The sequence below is a fragment of the Emericellopsis atlantica genome (genome assembly GCF_019669845.1).
Source record: "Emericellopsis atlantica unplaced genomic scaffold F5Z01scaffold_16, whole genome shotgun sequence".
NCBI classification, from domain to species: domain Eukaryota; kingdom Fungi; phylum Ascomycota; class Sordariomycetes; order Hypocreales; family Bionectriaceae; genus Emericellopsis; species Emericellopsis atlantica.
In genome coordinates this window covers 384,328-405,060 of record NW_025764718.1, presented here as the reverse complement: position 1 = coordinate 405,060, position 20,733 = coordinate 384,328, and the positions used below count along the sequence as shown (strand labels likewise).

The 20,733-nt window shown below is 54.4% G+C and overlaps 11 protein-coding genes across 11 annotated transcripts; 5 read left to right on the top strand and 6 right to left on the bottom strand.

The window, feature by feature from the left end:
* Positions 1 to 571: 571 nt before the first annotated feature.
* On the top strand, positions 572 to 933 carry F5Z01DRAFT_674966 (uncharacterized protein; the record flags this gene model as incomplete). The annotated part of the gene is made up of 2 exons (XM_046265097.1): positions 572 to 703; positions 766 to 933. The coding sequence occupies 2 exons, from the start codon at positions 572 to 574 to the stop codon at positions 931 to 933; spliced, it is 300 nt and encodes a 99-aa protein (XP_046117484.1).
* Positions 934 to 952: 19 nt separating this feature from the next.
* On the top strand, positions 953 to 2,654 carry F5Z01DRAFT_145038 (uncharacterized protein). Its single transcript, XM_046257688.1, has 2 exons — positions 953 to 1,477; positions 1,535 to 2,654. The coding sequence occupies exons 1-2, from the start codon at positions 1,142 to 1,144 to the stop codon at positions 2,492 to 2,494; spliced, it is 1,296 nt and encodes a 431-aa protein (XP_046117483.1). The 5' UTR covers positions 953 to 1,141; the 3' UTR covers positions 2,495 to 2,654.
* A 1-nt stretch (position 2,655) lies between these two features.
* Positions 2,656 to 5,331, bottom strand: F5Z01DRAFT_144543 (uncharacterized protein). Its single transcript, XM_046257686.1, has 2 exons — positions 3,827 to 5,331; positions 2,656 to 3,763 (listed from the first exon to the last, which is right to left on the bottom strand). Exons 1-2 carry the CDS (start codon positions 4,941 to 4,943, stop codon positions 2,814 to 2,816), a joined length of 2,067 nt encoding a protein of 688 aa, XP_046117482.1. The 5' UTR covers positions 4,944 to 5,331; the 3' UTR covers positions 2,656 to 2,813.
* A 1,941-nt stretch (positions 5,332 to 7,272) lies between these two features.
* Positions 7,273 to 8,378, bottom strand: F5Z01DRAFT_623487 (alternative oxidase; the record flags this gene model as incomplete). The annotated part of the gene is made up of 2 exons (XM_046261320.1): positions 7,273 to 7,881; positions 7,932 to 8,378. The coding sequence occupies 2 exons, from the start codon at positions 8,376 to 8,378 to the stop codon at positions 7,273 to 7,275; spliced, it is 1,056 nt and encodes a 351-aa protein (XP_046117481.1).
* Positions 8,379 to 8,653: 275 nt separating this feature from the next.
* On the top strand, positions 8,654 to 9,937 carry F5Z01DRAFT_145042 (uncharacterized protein). The gene is made up of 2 exons (XM_046257689.1): positions 8,654 to 8,864; positions 8,962 to 9,937. Exon 2 carries the CDS (start codon positions 9,026 to 9,028, stop codon positions 9,668 to 9,670), a length of 645 nt encoding a protein of 214 aa, XP_046117480.1. The 5' UTR covers positions 8,654 to 8,864; positions 8,962 to 9,025; the 3' UTR covers positions 9,671 to 9,937.
* On the bottom strand, positions 9,540 to 11,189 carry F5Z01DRAFT_144507 (ribonuclease P 40kDa subunit). Its single transcript, XM_046257685.1, has 6 exons — positions 10,859 to 11,189; positions 10,659 to 10,803; positions 10,548 to 10,610; positions 10,398 to 10,499; positions 10,212 to 10,340; positions 9,540 to 10,167 (listed from the first exon to the last, which is right to left on the bottom strand). Exons 1-6 carry the CDS (start codon positions 11,000 to 11,002, stop codon positions 9,677 to 9,679), a joined length of 1,074 nt encoding a protein of 357 aa, XP_046117479.1. The 5' UTR covers positions 11,003 to 11,189; the 3' UTR covers positions 9,540 to 9,676.
* A 545-nt stretch (positions 11,190 to 11,734) lies between these two features.
* Positions 11,735 to 13,230, top strand: F5Z01DRAFT_681964 (S-adenosyl-L-methionine-dependent methyltransferase; the record flags this gene model as incomplete). Its single annotated transcript, XM_046265729.1, has 4 exons — positions 11,735 to 11,848; positions 11,893 to 12,737; positions 12,803 to 13,008; positions 13,064 to 13,230. 4 exons carry the CDS (start codon positions 11,735 to 11,737, stop codon positions 13,228 to 13,230), a joined length of 1,332 nt encoding a protein of 443 aa, XP_046117478.1.
* Positions 13,231 to 13,272: 42 nt separating this feature from the next.
* On the bottom strand, positions 13,273 to 15,027 carry F5Z01DRAFT_146532 (vacuolar import and degradation protein-domain-containing protein). Its single transcript, XM_046257693.1, has 4 exons — positions 14,259 to 15,027; positions 14,055 to 14,196; positions 13,644 to 14,001; positions 13,273 to 13,587 (listed from the first exon to the last, which is right to left on the bottom strand). Exons 1-4 carry the CDS (start codon positions 14,787 to 14,789, stop codon positions 13,521 to 13,523), a joined length of 1,098 nt encoding a protein of 365 aa, XP_046117477.1. The 5' UTR covers positions 14,790 to 15,027; the 3' UTR covers positions 13,273 to 13,520.
* An 822-nt stretch (positions 15,028 to 15,849) lies between these two features.
* F5Z01DRAFT_144567 (UPF0132 domain-containing protein) lies at positions 15,850 to 16,938 on the bottom strand. Its single transcript, XM_046257687.1, has 3 exons — positions 16,362 to 16,938; positions 16,150 to 16,311; positions 15,850 to 16,097 (listed from the first exon to the last, which is right to left on the bottom strand). Exons 1-3 carry the CDS (start codon positions 16,751 to 16,753, stop codon positions 16,043 to 16,045), a joined length of 609 nt encoding a protein of 202 aa, XP_046117476.1. The 5' UTR covers positions 16,754 to 16,938; the 3' UTR covers positions 15,850 to 16,042.
* Position 16,939: 1 nt separating this feature from the next.
* On the bottom strand, positions 16,940 to 18,756 carry F5Z01DRAFT_145191 (uncharacterized protein). Its single transcript, XM_046257690.1, has one exon. It carries the CDS (start codon positions 18,380 to 18,382, stop codon positions 17,381 to 17,383), a length of 1,002 nt encoding a protein of 333 aa, XP_046117475.1. The 5' UTR covers positions 18,383 to 18,756; the 3' UTR covers positions 16,940 to 17,380.
* A 38-nt stretch (positions 18,757 to 18,794) lies between these two features.
* On the top strand, positions 18,795 to 20,275 carry F5Z01DRAFT_623521 (P-loop containing nucleoside triphosphate hydrolase protein; the record flags this gene model as incomplete). Its single annotated transcript, XM_046261323.1, has 3 exons — positions 18,795 to 19,090; positions 19,149 to 20,199; positions 20,255 to 20,275. 3 exons carry the CDS (start codon positions 18,795 to 18,797, stop codon positions 20,273 to 20,275), a joined length of 1,368 nt encoding a protein of 455 aa, XP_046117474.1.
* Between the last annotated feature and the right edge of the window lie 458 nt (positions 20,276 to 20,733).

The window sequence follows — 20,733 nt, the reverse complement described above, 5'->3', positions numbered from 1 at the left end:
TGCGCCTCTCCTGGCCTCCATGTCCAGGACGGATCTGCTTCCATGATTACCAAGCTAGAACCGACGATATCGTCGTAGTTGGAGGCATCTCGACTGGAAGTGACGTCTGCTGTCGACCTATTATGTGACGAGAGAGCGGCGCCGGCACGATCCAACTAACGTTAGGGGTCACCGGTATTAACAACGCGACGCAGCCAAAAGTGACCGCCCTGATTGAGAAGTTCGATTAGACTCGGGAGTTCAGTATACCGATACAAACGTTCGTCGATCGAGATCTTGACAGAGAATTGCCTCGCATATCGAAGGCTGAGTCGCAAAACGCGTGACCCAGCTCTCTTGGCTTCTTCTCCTCTGGGAGCTTCTGTCACTGCCTTTCCATGAACAGTCCAACAACCCAATCGAAGCACATGCCGTGCACTTTGACGATTCGGCACGCTGAAAGCTTGAGGTTGGAGAAAACGACAGTCCCCGCGACTTGGACGAGCTTCCGGAGGAGCTCGACGTGACCGTTGCAGAATGGGTAGGTCTGGTCAACGAGTCACTCGCCAACAATGCTCACGCCATAGCCGCAATGCCCCATATAAACGCACAGCGTGTTGGACCGGAGGCCCACGAGGTTGACGGCCTCTACGCCAAGCTCATCGTCAACGACCCCGAGCCGTGGTGGCGCAAGGTCGGCCTGGGAGACGAGTACAGCTCCTCTGTGGAGTCGTGGACCCGTCTACTTCACTGGAGGCTGGGACACGTCCCCGATCCGTCATGAAGCTCGAGCAGTACAGCCAAGCCATCGTTGTCTCTGGCAACAAAGCCTCGCGCTGGCACGCCCTCCCCGACAAAACGACCAAGCACGCAGTCATTGTCGAGCTTGTGGCTGAGCTCGCGAGCGTCGAGCTGAAGATTGGGGATGGAGACGAGGAGTCCAGGACATGGTAGGTGGATGATGTGGATGGGGAAGCGGACAAGGATGCGACCGTCCTCCACAATGAATTACTCCGATTTAATTGATTAGAATGCGGGGTACCGCGGTTCCTGGCATGTTAGACCATCATACATGTACTTATATTTGCTTGATGTGCCGCTCCAACGACGTCCTCTTCACCTCCAGCATGCCCATTGACGACGGTCTGACACTGCCTACACAATGTCGTCCCTCGCATCCCCCCGGAACCTAGCCCTGCTGCTGCTGCCCGTCCTCATCGGCGTCCTCTACGGACCCGCCCTGCAACGCTGCGTGTCCGTCCTGGGCGTCTTCCGGGCCCCCAACTCCACGGTCGTGGAGAACCCGGCGCATCTCATCTACATCCCCGATACGACGCACTGCGAGGACCTGCATTACTACGCGCCCGCCAACGTCCTCTTCAGCGCGTGTGCCGACGCGGCAGAAACCCGCCATGGCTGGTTTCCTCCCCTCACCATCTTTGACGACCCCGTCGCCGCCTCGGAAGCCACTGGGTCGATCCGCGTCATTGGCGCTGCCGTGAGTCCCCGTGGCCTTCTCCCCGAGTACATGTAGTAGACTGACAAGGATCTGCAGACGCACAAGGCCCAGCGCTTGACCTTGGAGGACTTCAAGGGCCCCCTGATTCCACACGGCATCGACGTGGTGGAGGATCCAGACGCGGACAAGGTGCCTGCCGTCTACATCTTTGTCGTCAACCACGTCCCCAACCCGGCCTACGTCGAGTGGAAGCGCAGTTCTGCCCATGGACAGACACCCGAACCGACCAACAAGTCCGCCCCGCGCATCGACATCTTCCACCACCTCCTGGGCGCCTCCTCCGCCCGCCATGTCCGGAGCGTCCAGCACCCCCTGATCGCGACGCCCAACGACATCCTCGCGGTCTCGCCCCGCGAGTTTTACGTCACAAACGACCACCACTACCGCGAGGGCGCCATGCGTATCGCCGAGGACGTCTTTGCCGGCGCCACCTGGTCCACGACCATCCGCGTCCTGCTCGAGGGCGCCCACGACGACGACGACGTCCGCGCCAATGTCGCCCTCACGGGCCTGCACAACAACAACGGCCTCGGCCACGGAAACACATCGGACCAGGTGCTCATTGGCAGCGCGGTCAGTGGCACCATGCACCTCGCCACGTTTGCGCCGCGCGAGGGGGCGCTCGAGGTCCGGGAGTCGATCCACCTGGACTCGACCATTGACAACCCGACGTACTTTCGCGACCCCTATGCCACCCCGGCGCTCGACCGGTCAGGCTATGTCAATGCCGGCACGAGCAACGGCTACAAGGTCGTCGAGTCGGCAAAGGATCCCGCTGGCCTGGACGGCTCCATGGTCTGGGTCACGCGGCCCCAGGGGACGGGGTGGGACAATAAACTCCTGTTCCAGGATGATGGCAGCCGAATCAGGGCCGCCAGCGTGGCCGTCCTGGTGGCCATTGAGCCAGCCTTGGAAGCTGGCCAACGCAAGGCCTGGCTCTATGTCTCGGGGTTCGTCTCCAAGAACATCCTCGCCGTCAAGATCGACCTCGTGTAGGTGATGATGATCCTTTCGCAAGCACAGGCGGCCAACACAACCCCATTACAATGAAGTAAATATAAAAATTAAAATAAAATAAAAATAAAATAAAAAAAAATAAAAAAAAATAAAAAGCGTCGCTTTGGTATCTCATACTAGCCCGCGCCCCCCGTCTATATCCCAGTGAAGCCAATGCGCAGAGAAAACAGCGAGTGCCTCCCGCCCGCCCATTCCTTGGTCAGGCCCTAAACTCCCAAGCCATCGCCCTGTCGTTACACGTAAAAAGAAATGCGACACGAGTCGCCCATATCCCACATTCTATGAACAATAGCCTCCTTCAGCGCCGTCCCATGTCGCTGGCGTATCCAAGCTCGCCATAGTTCTGGCTCAACCCGCCGTCGCCGTAACCTGTGCCCGGGCCGCTGACATAGCCATTATCGTCTCCATCGTCAAAGTCGCTCGCGTCAAACGACGACCGCCCGCTAATGTCTTCGTCGATATTGCCCATCTCGGGACCCGTCCAGTTCATCTGCGCCAACGCTGGGTACTGCGCCAGCAGGGCAGCGGGGAGGGCAAAGTTGCCGTTTGCATCGAGCGAGTAGCCCCCTGTGGGATCCATGGCCATGGGCTGTGGCACCATGTTGGCGTTGTGCGCCATCTGCTGCTCCCGCCATTGGCGCTGCCTCTCAATCACCTCCTCGTCCAGCAGCGGCTTGATGCATATGCGACCGGCTTCACTCCTGAAGTGCCGGCCCAGAGCATCGGCTCGAGCAAACCGACGGCCGCACCCCCACTGCCCGCCTGCTTTCAGCTCACCCTTGCAGACAAACTTCTTCTCTCCAGAATGCAGACTCTCGTGACGTTTGCGGTCGTGCTGGCGGGCAAACGCCTTGCCGCAGACCGTGCACACAAAGGGGCGCTCGTCCGTGTGCGTGCGCAGATGCGACCGGAGGTTGTATGCTCTCGTGAATCGCTTGGGACACAATGTGCACTGAAAGGTGGCCGGGTGCTTCTGCGCCCTCTTCGCGTTGCCAGACTCGGCGCTGTTCTGGAACTCGGGGTCCGCCAACCGCAAGGCTATCACGTTGTTGGGCACCGCCGAGGTCGACTGCCGTCTTCGGTTCGGCGACACGCCCGAGTGTGGTGAGAGGGATCTCGAGACGTCGGAGCGGGGAGACAGAGCCGATTGCGATGAGTTGGAGGGACTGTGGGAGCTGATTCGGCGGCCCATGGCCACTCCTGGGTGGAACGGATCCGTGACGGCCCTTGGACGGGCTAGCTTGCGACCTGTGGATGTCAGTACACGTTGTTCTCCTTGTTCAGACGACAAGAGTCCGCTTGCTTGCTTACCTCTGTCTGGGGGTGTCAGCGAGTCTTGGTCCAACGCCCTGCCATCCGCTCCAGGGCCGTCGCGTGTGTTTGGCGCATGGACAATGTTGATCGATGGCGGCGCCATTTGCGACATGTCGTGCTGGCTTTGCTGGAAGTTGGGGAATGCCTCGCCTGGTGGGTGGCTGACATAGGCATTGGGGTCGGCATAAGGGTTGGGCGCCATCATCCCAAAGCTTGCGTTCGGGTCCGCCATCTGCTGCGGCATGATCCTGGGGCTGATCGCAGGACTATGCGATGGACTCCGCCCCTGGTGGCCGGGACTCCCAGCGTCGGACAGTGTAAAGTTGCCTATGCCTCCCATCACCGGATCATAGAGGGTACCATCAGCCGAGTGTTGCAGTGGCGAGTGGCCCGACTGATCATCGAAGCTGTCCGATGTGATCACGTTGGGCGAGGGCGACACAGACGAGATGTCCGAGTGCGCAGAGGGACTGCGACGGTGACTGTGGAACTGGACTTGCGACCAATCGCCCAGCTGGTTGGGATGCAGAGCAGACTCCGGCCCGAGTGACGCATGGGAAGCATGGCTGGTGTTCCTGGAGTGATGCCCACCCCCCATTGGGGGCGAGAAATGTGTCTGGTGGTACGATGGCGATTGTTGCGCAGATCCAGGCTGGCCGTCGGGTTGGAGGAGTGGCGAGTGCGGTGAGTGCGCCGATTGGGATCCAGGGGAGGTCATGTTGCTGATATCGTTGGGGTTCAGCGTCGTCTGGTCAAACAGCGGTGCGTTGAAGTGCTCCCCTTGCGCCCCGGTCTGGGAGAAGAGCGGGAAGTCGCCGTCGTTCGTCAGGTTGGGGGAAAGATACCCGTTCTGCGGCTGTCCGAAATCGGTACTCCCCAGCTGTTGGCCGAAGCTGGTGTTGGGGTCGAAGAAGTTGTTGCTCGCAAAGGAGTCAATGTTCGGATCGGACGAGGAGAAGACCGGCTGCCCTTGCTGTTCGAGACCAAGACCAAGACCATTCGATAGATCGGTCTGCTGGTATGTACCGGATGACGGAGAGTGGGATTGGCTTTGTAGATGTGGTTGTTGGTGGCCGGTCGAGGCCGACCGGCCGCGTTGGTCTTGCTGATCCATGGGTGGAGTGCGAGGTATGATGTTGCCGAGTTTAGAACGATACGCGACGGCGAGTGCGCGGACACGCGGACAGCGGCAGTCTGTAAGGCTGATTCCCGGCAATCAGCCCTCTCGGGAGCTTGACAAGCCCGTAGCGATGGTGGTGAGAGGACGAGGCTGTGCTTCCCGGAAGTTCGGTGTGGGAGAGATCGTGGGGACAGGCCGCGTCGTGCTGGTTTCGGGTCCGTAGCCAGTGGCAGAGCAGCAGAAGCAGCAGACGAGTCGTGATATACAGGATCACCCGAGCTTCGCAGGAGAATTGTTGGAGGAGCTGGCCAGGCCAGGCCAGTTGCGCGCGTCGAGATGAGCAGGTCAGTGCTCGACGACTTGTACTAGTCTAGGGTTCGACAATCTCCACCAAGTAACCCGTCCAATGCGTGAACCTGACGCTCCAAGGATGGGGCGGCGTCGGCTTGTGGGCGCGCGTGCGATGCTTGCTGGACGGAGATACCCAACGTTACTCGTATGGAGGGGTGCAGCAGTCAAGTCGGCAAGAGGCTGAGGCGTCGCGGTGCCTGACGGCGGTATGGTCGTTTGCGCGAATCGGGTTCCAGGTGAAGCTGCGAAAAGAGGATCCGTCGGGGGGGGCAGACGTTGACGGGCTGGATGGAGAATGAGGTCAGGCCCCAGGGCCGCTTCGCTAGCGCAGGCAGAAGTTGGTTGGTGCGGGATGGGGTGAGGCTGTGCAAGGAGGTTAGGTCGAATGAGACGTCGCGCGGTGTCTCGACGGGACGAGGATGGTACCGAGGGCGTCAGGGAAGTTTCGAAAGCTGACGACGACGAGTACGACGACGAGGCAGATAAGTTGGATCGGTGGGAATGATGATAGTCTGCTGCAGGTGGGAGGGACTGGACTGGAGGGATGGAATGTGGGGGCCTGTATTGATGTCGTTCATGGAGGGGAAAGGCGGGCAGCCTGTGAGCAGCAGAGCGGACTGGACTGGACTGGACTAAGTTGGACTGGACTCCATGCCGCTCCAGTGGAAGGTCCAGGGCTCCAGCCACTGCCAGATGAGGAACTTCAGGGTCCAGTCCCCAGTGCAGCCCAACAGGCCAACAGCTTACAAGAACATACGTAGTACGTACAGTGCAACAGGACATTGCCGCGGGAAACTCCGAGTTCGGCATTCATACGTGCTAGCTCACTCTTCATAATAAGCATGAAGCATCTGCGCGAGCCTAAAGTCGAGGCTGTGGTTGGTGGTGCCTTGCATCTCGCGTGTCCAGTCGTTGGGACTGAACTTGAGTTCCCTGTTCTGCACTGGCCAAGCGTCGATATGTGCGCCTTCACATGGAGGACACGCACTTTCGCAAGGACGCGCGAGTTCAGCAACGTGGCTCCTATTAACGTGTGGCTGCCCCCATGCTCGCCGCAGAAGGAGTGAGATCCGGGCTTGGCGTCTTTGTTGATCTACCTTCTACACTATGGTAGTTCGGGTACTTCCCCTTTGAGATGCTCGTCTTGTTGACCGCGTTCTCTTCAAGACCGACTCGGCACTATTATGGCCACTAGTACGTAACTTGGTGTACAAATTGAAGTAAAAAGGCATGATGTCATCCTGCGTCTAGTCTGCTCAATGCCATCTTTTTTTCCTTAGACTACCTTACCAACTGCCTAAGTATGCGAAGGCGTTTCCAAGCTTCCAAAATATCATCATCGTCACTGATCAGAGATTGAGCGTTTCATGTCTGACCAGACTAACAGAACCAGTGTCCAGCTTCTCAAACTGTCAAACATCCAAGATACCCACTTCCACAAATAGATGTCGCATACCTGCGCATAATGGCTCACAGCATCCATCTTGTTTGGCTTTGACAGGGCGGCACATGCACCTAACTGATTGCTTCCATACCACACGCTGACGGTTATGGACTCTTATGCATATCCCATGTACCGTCACGGTATCACCAGGTTCCAGGCTGTCCTGCAGGCCTCGTCACGCCTAAGCCGCCCCCTTCACGGCCAGGTATCCCAAAGTTTCGAAAGGGGATGAGACGCGACAAATCACTTGGACGTTCAACAAGTCCAAGACTCCAAAGTCTCGCGGATCTCCCTTTGCGGGGCCTACCCTGGCAAGGCAGATCCGACCCCTGGCCTGCCAAGACGCAAGGTTGACTGCCAAAGATGGATCCACCCATCCAAGGCACGACCTCAACGACGAGGATTCTGGATTTCGACCCTTCTACAGACCGTTCGCGAGTTTGCACGTGATAGTATCTCTCTATGATTACAGCAAGTCTCTCTATGATTACAACAAGAAATCTATAGTACACGGGACAGACCCACCGCTCAGATGACTTCGCTACGCTCGTAGCCAGCACTCTTCAGCGCTGGCTTGGGCATCTCGCGATCCTTAAAGTCGCTCAGAAAGGGGTTCGGATCCTCAGCCTGGTCTAGGTTGCCCAGTGTGTGGTTGACGCCCCGGTGGACGGCCTCGTCGGCGCGGATGTACAGGATGAGGTCCTTCATCGTGCGATGGCCCTCGGGCATCTTCCAGTACTGAACCGCAATGTCCGGGATCTGAAAGTCCGGATCCGACCACTTGGGCAGCGAGCCTTCCTCGATCTCCTTGATGGCCCTCGTGTAGGTATGTACCGCCTCCTCCTCCAGGTAGCCAACGAAGCGGTGCGTGACCTTGGGCGCGACCAGGTACGTCGCGAACATGGCGTTGAAGAAGACGCCCTGGGCGATGATGATCATGGTCTTCATGAACCACCCGGGCTCGCACATCTTCATAAACGTGAGCAGGTGCATGCGCTCGTTGTAGCTCTCCTCGAGCAGCGTCTCGATCCACCCATTGTCGCGCTTCATGCGGCGGAGGGAGTTGAGGTGTCGAAGCATACCGCCCACCATCCCTGGCACGCCGGCAATGCTCTCCAGGAAGACGAAGCGGATGAGCTGTTCTGGTTAGCACGTGTTGGAGCCTTTCTGCTTCACTGTTGGCGTACCCATTGTGCTTCTGTCAGGGGCTTTTCAGCCGCGACAGCTGTCGTGGGATTCTTCTTGTCCACCTGCTGGGATCTCTGCATCCCCGTGGCCAAGTCCATCCAGAACCTGGCTATGCGGACGACCTTCCAAGCGGCCCAGTCGACCAGGCCCTCGGGCTTGCGATGAGCGGGCACCACCGCCTTCATCTCTTCCATGGTGTAGCCATGATGGGGCCAGGCTGCAGGGGTTGTCTGGATATGGGCAGTCTCCCTTTTTGGAAAGAAGTCCCGAAGTTGGGTTCTTGATGTTGTCGAGAAGTATCGAGGGGCCGCATGGGATTGCGACGCAGCACAGACGAGCCTCAGCCCGTTGATGTGTGACGGGGCATGGTAGAGCGTCGCAGTCCTGGCGAGCCGCACCGCAGGTCCGCCCACGGTGGCTTTGCTTGGTATCGAAGCTGCTATCATGGATGTGTCTGAGAGGGGTTGACGTTGCTATGTGGCGTGGTGAGCAATGTCGACTTCGTATGTCCAAGTGCGTAGGTAGATATTGCTTGATGGAAACAAGATATTGCGTATCTTGCTAGCTTAATTCATGAGATAGTGACTAAACATCCAAGGTGCACCGGTCTGACCGGGCCCAGTGACTTATATACGGACCTGATCTCCATGACTGAAAAATAAGGCCCTCCAACAAGGTGCCTCGTGACCTGCGAAAATCATCTTGAGGTCCGCCATTTCGTATCCATCAAACCGTAGCAGGCGTAATACAACTTCCTGCAAGTTCCGAACGAGCTTTGGCCGGGCGGAGGGTTCAAATTGAGTACGTAGCGCAAATCATCGTATTGTCCTGAGTAGCGGAATTCAACAATCGGACCTAGCAGGTATCTACTTGGTACTTAGTTAGTCGTATCCGTAGACTGCTTGGTTTAAAGTCGCCTCATTGCCGTGTGTGTGAGTAATACCCCGCCGAAATTTCTATAACCCCACTACCACGTACGCCGTCACTGCATCACCGGCTCTGCTATTCACTACCTATACCTTACGACAGCATTGACCCGGCCAACACACGACAAACGATACGAATTTCCCTCAACGGAGCAGCTCTACTGACGATGGCCCCGAACCCATTCATCCTTGCGTCCGACAACAGCCCAGAACTGTTGCCATTGTTGCGCGCGAACTCAGGTCTGGCTTCCTCGCAGGACGAACATGGCTACTCTCTTGTCCACGCAGCAGCCAGCTACAACCACCTTGATCTCCTGCGGACACTGATTCGAGACTTCGGCGTCGACGTGGATATCAAAGACGAGGACAATGAGACTGCACTGTTCGTCATAGAAACCCCAGACGCCGCCAAGGTCCTTGTGGAGGAGCTTGGCGCCGACATCCTTCACAAAGGCTCCGAAGGGTTGAACGCGAGGGAGAAACTCGAAGGCGAAGGCGAATTTCCCGAAGTTGTTGCATATCTCATGACCAAGGAATCTGAACATGATATCGAGCGTACGATCTCCAACGCGATCCCTGAGTCGATACCTCCACCCCCAGAGGGCTTGCGAGTCACCATGGGTACCATGGATCCAGTTGAAGATGTGCCCGGCGATGTCGATATTGAGTTTCGCCGCCGAATCGAGGAGCTTGCACAGCGCGATGATTTCGACACACCACAAGGTCAAGCAGATCTGCGCAGATTGGTTGAAGATGCTATTTCGGACCAGGGGCTGGGTGACCAAAGGGCTGTCCGGTCGAAAATGGGCTGAATGCCTCTATTTGGTGGATTCGATTCTCCACGAGAGGTATTGGTTTGGGTTCTCGGCAGCCTTGAGCAGTGTCAGTTCGTTGCAACTGCCGGAAACATTGCGAGAGAACTGAGTCGCACTGACAGCAAACCACGATCGCTGGAAGCTTGCTGTCAACAGGGTCGCCACTAGTTCCCGCAGCCAGTGCGGTCCTATAAATCCTTGCCAGGTTATCTTACAAACCTTGGCAACTCCTTCGGGTTGCTGTGGAGTATCATAACGCGCAAGGAAACTGTCGATACTGTCTGTCGAAGAGACCCGGGGACTTTGCAGTCGAATTAAGGATAACCACTCGTACAACTCGCAAGCCTCAATCTCAAATCCAGCTCGGTCGCCTTCATGCAGGATATCAGGAGATATACCCGGGATCACAGCCCTGACTGACAAATCCTTCGCAATACTTGGCGATGAGGTAAACCCGGTCGGATGGTGCTGTTGAAGCGGGTCTGGGCTCGGAGCTCCTATGGTCAGCAAACTTCTGCAGAAGATAGGCTTCACTTACTCGATTTGTCAATGCTACAGAATAACCAAGTGTATGGCTTATTCAAAACCTCCTTGCAAGCATACCTCAATCTATCGAACCCCTTCTTTCCGTGGAGCATCGATGGACACCGAAGGTCGTATGAGACAACTGCACGAGTCAGTATGACACGAGCAATGTAGCCGTTGGGATGTGGAAATAACAAACCCCATCTCTGTTTGATCCCTTGGCGCCCTTCAGATCCGTGTGGTCTACCCGTTAAACCAGCCTCTTCGTAGGACTTTTTGTCTAGGTACATAGTCAAGATGCCTAGAGCGTCAGTTAAGAGTCATTCGTGCAAAGCAAGCCTTTTCGCACCTTCCTTGAGAGTAAACATATTATCGACTGTTGTGATGCCTTCAGAAAGCATCAACACATTCCCTGGGCTGCATTAGTGAAGCGGTACACGCCAGGAGTGGCCTTACTAACCTTTCTTGATGTACTCCGTGAAAAATTCGCCCTCCAGAATCTGCTGCAAAGTCATGAACACGCGATGAAATCGCGGCGCTGGTTGCTCTTCCTCTAATTTGCGTAGCAGGGCATTTGCCAACTCGTGAGGCATGATCACATCTACCTAAATCTTCTTAACCGCTGCCCGTAGCAATTTTTGTGGCATGAACCAGACATACCTTTTGAATGAAGTCCAAACCCATCAAATCTGACCAAGGTTTACTGTTGTAGGGAATTTGGCCGCGCTGAGTGTAACCCATGGAGCCATAAGTGACGAAGCACCGTGTGCCTTGGTACGCCGCCGGGGGCATCTTGGGAACCATTGGCTTCAGTTGACGCCTCGACGGTGCGAGGAATTCGATCAAATGTTAAAGTGAGGATACAATGGTTTATTCTGGTACAATTTGACTTTGACGCGCCAGTTGTGGTCAATGCTGTGCTAGCTTGATGCATGGGGAAACAAAATGGCAGTCTCCATTGCTGGAGGTGTTTAAAACTCATGGCAGACTCAACCGCCGTGCGGAGCATCCGCAAGACCCTGCTAAGGGAAAATCATACCTTAATTGAGTTCCCAGAGACTACTATCGCGATAATGCTCTTTCTTGTGCTAAATTACTTAGGCATGATCTCCTCATAGATATTGAAATCGATGGCATTAGACCATTACAGGACTATTGTATATGTTGGTGTCGTTTGTCACTTATGAATGTACTCCGAATTTTTAATTTTTCCGGATCTGCAGTATGAGCGCGGGACAAGCGATTTGAGAGACAATCAGTCCCAGGGGGTGAATCCAAAAATGCCGGGCAAGGAAAACCATGAGTCTATTAAATAACAACCGCGGTCTTTACCTTGACCTTGTCGTTCCTCCAAAAAATTGCTTTGTGTCCAGGATTCTCATTGGGTCTGCGAGACTGAGGTAGGTCACAGGTGAGAGTTCTCGGGATCTCACGAAAGGCGGCAGCCGCAAACATTTACATAACCTGCGGCGATTTGGGCCAAAGAGCATCAGCCGCCCAGTCTTCCCACAAAACCTCAAACTGAGTCCATCCAAGATGCTTTTTCTCATTCGATTTGCTCAGATTCATGAGTCCTTCCGATTGGCAGAACTCAAAGCTCTCGCGGAGCTCGAGTGTGAAGATCTCAAAATTGCGGAACATGATGACAAGGTATTTAGCCCAACACTCTTCACGTATCATTCTGACAAACATAGAATCCATTCTGTATCGTTGAGATGTCCTCAGTCGAGGCATCGAAACGAGTAATAAGTCGATCAATTCTGGCCCAGTCCATTCATGAACTCTGGGGATCAGGCTCGACTTTAAATGAGCTCCACGAGGATATCAAATCTATACTACCTGATCGTGGACACTTGTACAAGGATGCATCGTTCAAGTTCGAGGTGGAGTGTTTCCAAGGTACGCGATCGAAGAAGGCTCGGATGGAAATCATTCATTCCCTCGCCTATCTGCCGTTTGAGGGTCCTATCAAAATGAAAGACCCTCAAGAGCACTTCACCATCTTCGAGTATTGGCCGTATCAGAGTGTTTTTTTGGGCATCGAAAACCCGGAGAGACTCTACTTTGCGCGATTTGTCGGAGGGACATCGCGGGACATCGTCCATAAGTATGACCTGAAAAAGCGAGGGTACATATCAACAACGAGCATGGACTCGGAGTTGGCTTTGGTCACTGCAAACATTGCGCTTGCGGACTCGGGGAAATTGTTTTTTGACCCGTTCGTAGGGACGGGGTCTTTCCCTATAGCATGTTCGCACTTTGGCGCTACAACCTGGGGCAGCGACATTGACGGGAGAAGTCTCCGTGGTGATGGGAAGGATAAGAGTCTCAAGGGAAACTTCTCGCAATACGGAATGAAAGAACGCATCGGAGACGTTTTCGCATCTGATCTCACCAACACGCCACTTCAATTACGCAGGATCTGGGACGGGATCGTTTGTGACCCCCCATACGGTGTTCGAGAAGGCTTGCGGGTGCTGGGATGCAGAGATCCCTTGCTTAAACCGTGGCAACTCGAACTCAGCAAGAAGAATTACAAGTGTGTTGATGCCCCCCCTCTCCCTTCTTTTCTTTTGAGAAAGGACAACAGCTGATAACAAACAGAGAGCCCGATTATGTGCCGCCTAAGAAGCCATACAGCTTCTACGCCATGTTGGACAATATCCTGGCTTTCGCGGCGTCCACTTTGGTAGACAACGGCCGCTTGTCCTTCTGGATGCCCACAGCAAACGACGAGGACCGCGAAATTGCTATACCTGAGCATCCTCGTCTTCAGGTTGTCTCAGTTTGCACTCAAGTTTTCCACAAATGTCAGAGAAGCCAGGCCCACCGTCATAAGTCACACCTGCTAACAACAGCACACAGGGTCACGTAGACTGATTACTTACCGTCGCGTGTCAGACGCTGAGGTATCTCCAGCGGCTCTGCAAGCCTTTGCAGTGCGCCAACAAGTGACGGTGGAGGGTAGAACGGCGGACGAGCTAAACCCATTCAGAAATGAATATTTCAAGGGGTTTAACAGCGAGAAGTAAGTAGACTGAAGAATAAAAACGCATGCTTATCACAGTCCATTGACCTTCGTCTGCGACCGTGGCAATTTCGCTGAGTCAATTGAGCTCTTGGTCCTCACATCACTTGGGTAGGCCTGGTGTGAAAGGCTGTCTTACGGTGTGGCATTCTAACCAGCATGGCTTCAAAGGTGCAATAGAAAAACAGGCGACATCAGCCGCTTCCAAATGGTCCATACTAGTGGCAAATGCTCCCAGATTATGGTGATGATGCAACTCGCCCAAGATATTATCTCAACATCAACTTGGCAACATCACCTGAATTCGACAGCACTGAAGCAGCCTCGATCTTTGACATGCTTAAGTTCCAACTGCTGGAATCTGTGCGCCGATGTCAGTTTATACTGTGAATGCCATGACTGGGTCGATGCACTCACTTTTCGCTCTTTGAATGGAAGTAGATACCGCTGACTTCGCCTCTCAGCTGATTGAAACATATGTAGTAGAACCCCTCAAAACTGGCACCAGTGATTGTCCTCACACGGTGATCGGGTACGAGGAAATGCTCTTTCCAGCGCATGAAGATGTGTTCCCGTTGAAACACATCAGGAATATGCACTATGCCCCGACGTGCCTGCTTTTGGAACGGCCGAAAAGCTCCGAACTTAGCCCAGTGACTGAGATCGTCCTTGTGCGTAGCGCCCCAAGCTTCATTTGCAGTGAAGAAGTTGTATTTCGAACCGATGATCTCTCCTTCGAAATAGGTGGTGAGCGTTGGGTGGTCTTCCGTCAGGCCTTCACGGTGTTAGCTAGTGTTTTGCAATACGTATCTGGTGGAAACGTTCCTTGTATTCGCAGGTATCCGCACAAGAGGGACTCTCTTGGATCCACGTGCTTGATCTCGACTTGAACCTCGTACTTCTGCTTCTCAGATTGTTGCATCCCCTGGAATTTGCTTCCGGGGCGCAGGAACGGACATATACAGGGAGGCTTGGTCTAAGCAACGTTAGCTTATCTATCGTTCATTCATCATTGTCGTAAATGCTTCATACGCGTAGGGTGGGGAAGTCATATGCACTCGATGGTACATTCATCTCTGTGTCTGGATCTTCTGGCATAGAATCGCCGATTTGCTCGCCTCGAGGCGGAGTTGCCGACTCGGCCACCGTAGTAGGAGCTCTGGCTGACCGCAAAGCAGACGTGTGGCTACGGCGGTGCTCGCCATAATCCCCGAACTTGTGTCTATCGGCATCGTGATCAACAGGCGGCAGAGGCGTCGCATTTATATGGTTAGAGCGCGATGCGGGGGACGATGTTGTGGCGCGTGAGGAAGAGTCTCCTGAGATGTCCTCCTCCAGTGTGCTGGTGCCATCGACTGGCGACTCGTCATTGAAGGCGTGGCTCGGTGGCAAGCGTTCCAAGTCGAGTCCTGCAGGGAGTGGCATATTTCCATCTTCGATGAGCAACGCACTTCCTCCTCTTTCTCCACTTAATGGACTCTGACTTTCGTCTGGACAAACTGAAAACACTGGTGAAGTTGGCGATTGCCCTCCTTGCGACGGGCCGGACGACGGGGTTGGCATCGTAACTTTCAAGCTGCGGACACAGCGGCCCTTGACTAGGTCCACTACAGTGTCGCCAACGGCGCAAAGTTCTGGTCAACGCTGAAGGCTATAGTAGAATGTGATCGAGGTGCTCGTGTTGGCCTCGCCCAGCATGCGCATCCGCGAACGTCGTCGATGTCGTCGTGGATCGATGTTGATATAAACGTGTTGATTACTTCTTTTGACAGATGGCGTCGCGATGGGAAATACACTGCGGCAACAGCTCTCGCAAATCACACAGTTCAGGGGTGGGTTTCGCTGCCCGGGGCTTCGAGGGTGACTCGTGAGTGATGCGATGCGGTGGCAAGTAACCTGGAAGTATGTACGGCAACTCGAGGAGTATGCCTTCCCCGGGAGAAAAAGGCACAACGGCTGTCGATGTGGGCGGTGGGCGATAGGCCGAAGCAATAATGGCGCGGTTGATGGATGGCGATGTAGATTTAAGGAATTGATTGCTTAGTTAAGGGTAGGTTCATTGAAAACGGACAGAGCGCATCGTAGGCTTTCAGTACTCGTGGAGAAGACTGGATCTGGAGGCGATTCCCACGCCCCCAGGTAGTCCCCAGTATCCACATGCAGATCTTTCTTCTGATTGGTGTCCTTATTCGACGTAGCCTCGTACAAGTTCCAAGGTACCTCCCTCCACATTGGATAGCGCCGTTGGTGATCCACCACTGCTCCCGCTACTTCGCCCACTCCGACCTATGTACTACTAAGTCTAGGATGCAAACTTTGTCTCTTACAAGACACAGGTTCGAGTATTCAGATAGTGGTGGTAGCCAGAGATATTTGTCCTCGAGTGTGGCAAGCGTAGGAACAGGGCACCATGAACACGCTCAAAAGTAAGAAATTGGGCCAGTGATTTGCAAGACACCAGTTGTTTTAGAGAGGTTGCAAAATAAGCCCAGTGACTGAAGACTCCTCAGGTATCTAGGGACACTGGGCAGCCTTGTTTGGTTTGGTAATAGTACGGATAGAGTGGCAAGCTTCAAAAACATGCCAAGACAACACCGGTTCTCAAACAACACATTCCCAGACGGCGATGTACTACCCTGATATCCGCCCTTGGATGCCTTATGGACAAACACCGCTGGTCACAATCTTCCATTTGGTTTATGTACAATGCACGCCGTAGAGTGCACCGGTTCGGCAACGTGGTATGCCCTTGCGACAGATTCGGTACTAAATGCCCTCAATTTCACTGCGCGGGAGATTGAAAGTTTGACCGCTCCCTATTCATCGTCCACAAATCTAGTGGCTAACCTTCCAAAAAAAGGCATTTCGTACCTTGATACGTCAGTAAATATCAGTCTGCGCCCTTCACTTCGCAATAACAAACCTGTCCAATGTTTCCGCATCTCTATACGTCCGCTTTACCAAGAGTGCAATGAGGGCTATGTCGCCAAGGAACAAAAGCCAGCTCATGAAAGACGACCATGCGAATAGGAAGTGCAGCACCAGAATCGCAGTGAACAAAAGTGCTGACTGCCAGGCATGAAACCTGTTAGGATGACTTAGCTTATGGACAAGAAGCTTGATGTACACACCCACCTCACGAAGTCACTGTTACGTTCGAGAATAAGCAAGACGATAGCTCCAATGGGCGGGAAGGCTAAGTATGCTAAGCATGCCTCGTAGTCCAATCGCAGCCCGAGGCTTGTGTCGAATTCGCTGAACTCAGCAATGGGATGTGCGCCTGGCATAGGGTTACTCGATGCTTGCTGGTTCGCGCCACCGTTTCCCGACCATGGGCCGGCTTGCCCATCGAAGCCTGTCCAGCCCCTCTGTGGTTGCGGATGCTGCAATGGCGGCGGGCTACGCGTCAGGTTCGGAGAGAAAGGTCGGCGCGTGTCTTGCGATGCCCGTGGAGACGCGGCGTTGTAATCCGGCGACGCGACGCGGCCGTGCTCGGGGGGCGAGGACTGATAGGGTGCAAAGTCCATGGTGTTGGGCGTGGCCGATCGTGGGGTCGGAAAGACTACAGGCAGGTATGACCAAGGTACGCAAGGTGAGGCTGACGAGTGTTCAAGGAATCAAGGTCGATAAACGACCCCGAGCCATAGCTGCATGACTGAGCGCGACTCTCTGGCTGGCGGGCCGCGGCTGCTAGGGGCAGGGGTCCGGGATGTGGGGTGGGTGGTCAAATCCCGACGTCCGGCGACGACAACTTACAAGAGTGGATTCGAGTGCGTGTCACTCCGGTCATCCATCAGTAGCTACTCCGTAGGTAGATAGGTAATGCAGGTAGCCCTTCCTTCGCGTCCATGGCGCCAGAATTACGTGTCAATCGCACAAACTATCCAAGATAAGTTAAGCCGTGCCGCCAGATTCCAACCTTGGATCATTCTCAAACGTTGACCAATGGTGACTTCGAGGGACAAAGTCACCGATCACACGTCTTTCACATCCATCATGTGTCGTCTGTTCTGTTGAGCCACGTGGTCCTATTTCTAGCTGATACATACGCTTACAGTTGTATAATTACATCTTCTCCCCACCGGTGAGCTCTGAATGCCTGCCTTCGCTCCTGTGTCAAGAGTCAACCCCTCGTCCAGGCTAGATACGACGATCTACGAGCCCTGGTTGCCTTCGTTCGGTTTATCTCCATTCTCCTCGTCCAGTTGTGCTCTCCGTGACTCCAGGGTCAACCACAGGCTCTTACTGCCTCCCTCAAGGGCTGTAGTAACACCCAAACCAGCGCTCTGGAGAAGATGCACCAACTGAGCTCGCAGACCATCGAGCCCTCCATCTATGGCCCCAACCCACTGGACCCCAGCTTGATCAAAGATCCTACCCTCTATACGACCACCGACCATGAATAGTTTGGCCAAAGCACTTTGACATGTCGGCTCATGATACCCTGGGTTTTTGCTCTTCTTGGGGGCAGGGAACTTTTTGGGGACAGGCGATAGCACACTAAGTGCCGCCGCCAAATGTTGAGGGGATACGGCAGGAATGGTCAACGCCGCTAAAGGACCCACGAGCAGAGGCTCGATCTGTGCGTAAGCAGACGAGGTCGGAATAGGAGTGTTCTTAATGGTGTCGTATGCCACGGCGGACAGATCGTGAACAAGGGGCCCTTTGGCAGTCCTGGGGGTTGAAGCAGATGCCGACGCGGCCTCGGCGTCGTGAAACTCAATGATCTTGAGTGCTACGTCGAGCATATTCGTTCGGAGGACGGACAATTTGACCTGATCAGCAATATCCAGATCGCCGTTCGAAGGTGGCACGGATCGCAAAGCCTTATCCAATTCCCTTCTAATGGACGCCCATTCCACTGCCGTGAGGTTGTTGTGCTGAAAAAAGAGGATCAACGGTGTGGATCGCAGCATCGAAGTATAGGCGCGTATCATTTGTGTCTTCCGCGTCTCGACCGGACGAGCACTAGGTGGCTTAGTTGAAGGGACATATTCGACAGTCGTTGCGGCCGCTCGCGGTATAGCCAGCGCCGCATATTGGCTTCTTGACGCTGTCGTAAATGCTGATCTTGCACACCAGCTGCGGATGGAAGGAGCCTCGCGCGCCCAATGCTGCACGCATGGCCGCGCAGCTTGTGAAAGTCCGCACACCATTCTATATGCAATCAGCGACAGACAGCAGCGTCTACAAGGAACTTATTTACCTGGTTGTCTTGTTACGGCCTCACAGACGCGGTTACTAGCTACCTTATGGGAGCCCTTGAATCTCGCAAAACTTAACGTGGGTCCGGATCAACCAGGGACCGCTGCCATATTAGGCCTAGTCTACCTAGGTGCATGATGACACCCGACGTTCGTAGGCTGGAAGCTACTGGAGCTGATTACGCGCGACCTTACTGCCTTGCAGCTAAACATCCTTCGACTGGACCATCCGGACGAGCACTACTAAGTTACGCGAACAACGAACTTGCGCGCCCCTGCCACAACACTTGTAGACTGCAAAAGCATTTTGCAGTTCTGAATTCATCGAGAACCGGACACTGCATCATTCCCTGAATCAGCCATCATGTCCACCCTCGAAGAGCTCGACGACCTCGACCGCAAGGAGAAGGAAGAGAAGAAGCAGAATGATGATGGCAAGGAAGATGCGGACTTGGATGCCCAGATGGACGAAGCAGAGGAGGAAGATGACATACTGGATGACGAAATCCTGAGCCTCGGAACGCAAGATATCCAGACTCGTAAACGTCTGCTGGAGAACGACTCACGGATCATGAAGAGCGAGCTGTCACGACTATCGCACGAGAAGGCAGCTATGGGGGAAAAGATCAAGGACAATGTCGACAAAATCGCCAACAACAGGTGAGAGCAAGGCTATGAATGTGCTACAGAACTGCCCGCGCTAATGCAAACTACCAAGGCAACTACCGTATCTTGTTGGCAATGTTGTTGAGCTGCTCGACCTGGACCCGACCGCCGAATCTTCAGAAGAGGGAGCGAACATCGATCTTGATGCCACCCGCGTTGGTAAATCAGCCGTGATCAAGACTTCGACAAGACAAACTATTTTTCTGCCACTCATCGGTCTGGTCGACTCTGAGGAACTGAAGCCCGGCGACCTCATTGGTGTGAACAAGGACTCGTACCTCATCCTCGACACACTTCCGGCCGAGTACGACAGTCGAGTAAAGGCGATGGAGGTCGATGAGAAGCCAACAGAGCAATACAATGATGTCGGTGGGCTTGACAAGCAAATTGAGGAGCTCGTGGAGGCTGTGGTTTGGCCGATGAAAGAAGCCGAGCGCTTCAAGAAGATTGGCATTAAAGCTCCGAAGGGCGCGCTGATGTACGGTCCTCCTGGAACAGGCAAAACTCTACTTGCACGTGCTTGCGCGGCGCAGACAGATGCTACGTTCCTCAAGCTTGCTGGTCCCCAGTTAGTACAGATGTTCATCGGTGATGGTGCCAAGCTGGTCCGCGACTGCTTCGCTCTTGCCAAAGAGAAGGCACCGGCGATCATTTTCATCGATGAGCTGGACGCGGTAGGCACAAAGCGCTTTGATAGCGAGAAGAGCGGTGATCGTGAGGTCCAGCGCACAATGTTGGAGCTGCTCAACCAGCTTGATGGGTTTGCTTCAGACGACCGCATCAAGGTGCTTGCAGCCACCAATCGTGTGGATGTCCTAGATCCGGCGCTTTTGCGATCTGGGCGTCTCGACCGCAAGATCGAGTTTCCTCTGCCGAACGAAGAGGCGCGAGCGCAAATTCTCAAGATCCATTCACGCAAGATGAAAGTTGACCCTGGTGTCAACTGGGGCGAATTGGCTCGCAGCACGGATGAGTTCGGTGGTGCCATGCTCAAAGCCGTGTGTGTTGAGGCAGGTATGATTGCTCTCCGGTCAGGGAAAAACAAAATAGGACACGAGCACTATGTCGACGCCATTGCGGAAGTGCAGGCAAAGAAGAAAGACGTGAGTTGTCGGTCGCGAGCTCTTGGCTATAATCTGATGCTAACTTCCATTTTAGACTGTCAACTTCTATGCATGAGCAGCGTCAGAGGCATCGCCGGCGTTCTTTGGCAGACATTCCTACGGTGCGTGCAAGCATCTGGGTCATCTTTGGGTCGGGCGCATCGAGTTAAATAGAATCTAGTTTCGCACCTGATGCCAATCTCTTACGAGCCCAGAATCCTTCGTCACAACCTCTAGTCCCCTGCCGTGCTACAACTCTCAATACCCGATACGACACTCAGGTCCTCCATGATGATCAAGGTGCGTTGGTGCAGTCGCACGTAGTTATGGTAATATCTGTTGGTTGTCAACTGTTGGCTCGGGTCCCGAGCTCGGTACTGGGGTAGGTGGACAGTGTGAGGTGAGGTAAGGTCCGGTCAGCCTGGCCAGGTAACTTGTAACTTTGTATAGTAGTGGTGCGGTCGGAGCTTTTGGTCCCCTTCCGATGCTGCCTCCCCCGCATCCGATGTGTGTTGATCACCTTGGCTCAAGTTG